This window comes from Rhincodon typus, chromosome 44 (assembly GCF_021869965.1).
Source record: "Rhincodon typus isolate 14 chromosome 44, sRhiTyp1.1, whole genome shotgun sequence".
NCBI lineage: Eukaryota > Metazoa > Chordata > Chondrichthyes > Orectolobiformes > Rhincodontidae > Rhincodon > Rhincodon typus.
The window spans coordinates 1,638,058-1,638,853 of NC_063375.1; the positions used below are offsets into that span (position 1 = coordinate 1,638,058).

The 796-nt window shown below is 54.9% G+C and overlaps 1 protein-coding gene across 1 annotated transcript in view; it reads left to right on the forward strand.

Moving 5' to 3' along the window:
• Window positions 1-796, forward strand: part of LOC109925193 (RAF proto-oncogene serine/threonine-protein kinase-like) — a 17,509-nt gene that overhangs the window by 14,957 nt on the left and 1,756 nt on the right. The window contains exon 10 of the mRNA XM_048619949.1: window positions 596-772. Within this exon, the coding sequence (XP_048475906.1) occupies window positions 596-772 (177 nt within the window). The remainder of the gene's footprint in view (window positions 1-595; window positions 773-796) is intronic.

A 796-nucleotide genomic window follows, 5' to 3' on the forward strand; every position in this document is an offset into this window, starting at 1 on the left:
CATGGGCGAGGCCACACTCGACCGACCATCGAGCCAATGTTGAATCCAATTCACTAGCTCTCCCTGGCTCACATGTGAACTAACCTTCATTACTAGCCTACTGTGCAGGACCTTGCCAAAGGCCTTACTAAAGTCCGTATGGACAACATTCACTTCTCAAAAGAAAAGCCCATCTGCCTCCTGTTGTAGAAACTTCCAATGATTCACCCCACTCTGTGATGTCACGCCCCCTTCTGAACCTTGTACATTTCACCGCTTCCTTGCAAACTTGGACGAATAAAGGCCCAACTGGTTCAGCCGGCCTTCATCAGGTTAGTCCCAGGAGTCAGCTGAGTGAATCGCTGTCGAGTCACCTCCGGTGCCCGGTCCATCCTTACTTAGATACGTGGCCCGGAACTGTACGCTGTGCACTTCAGCTGCGGGCTGGCCAGCACCCTGTATGGTCGTGGTAGGAAGGACTCGCGGGAGGGAGACGGTGAAGATTTGGGGGGTGCTGATGGGAGGATGGACAGTGTTGTGTGTGACCCTCCGCGCCTTGCTGGTTTTCTTGGGCGCTCCCCTCTACCCCCACTGAACCTGTCGCCCCTGTCTCCAGGAAAACACGGCACGTCAACGTCCTCCTGTTCATGGGCTTCATGACCAAGCCTCAAATGGCCATCGTGACCCAGTGGTGTGAAAGTAGCAGCCTGTACCGTCACCTACACGTCCTGGAGACCAAATTCGACACCTTCCAGCTGATCGACATTGCTCGGCAAACTGCGCAAGGCATGGAGTGAGTAACCAGTCTGTTCCCCCC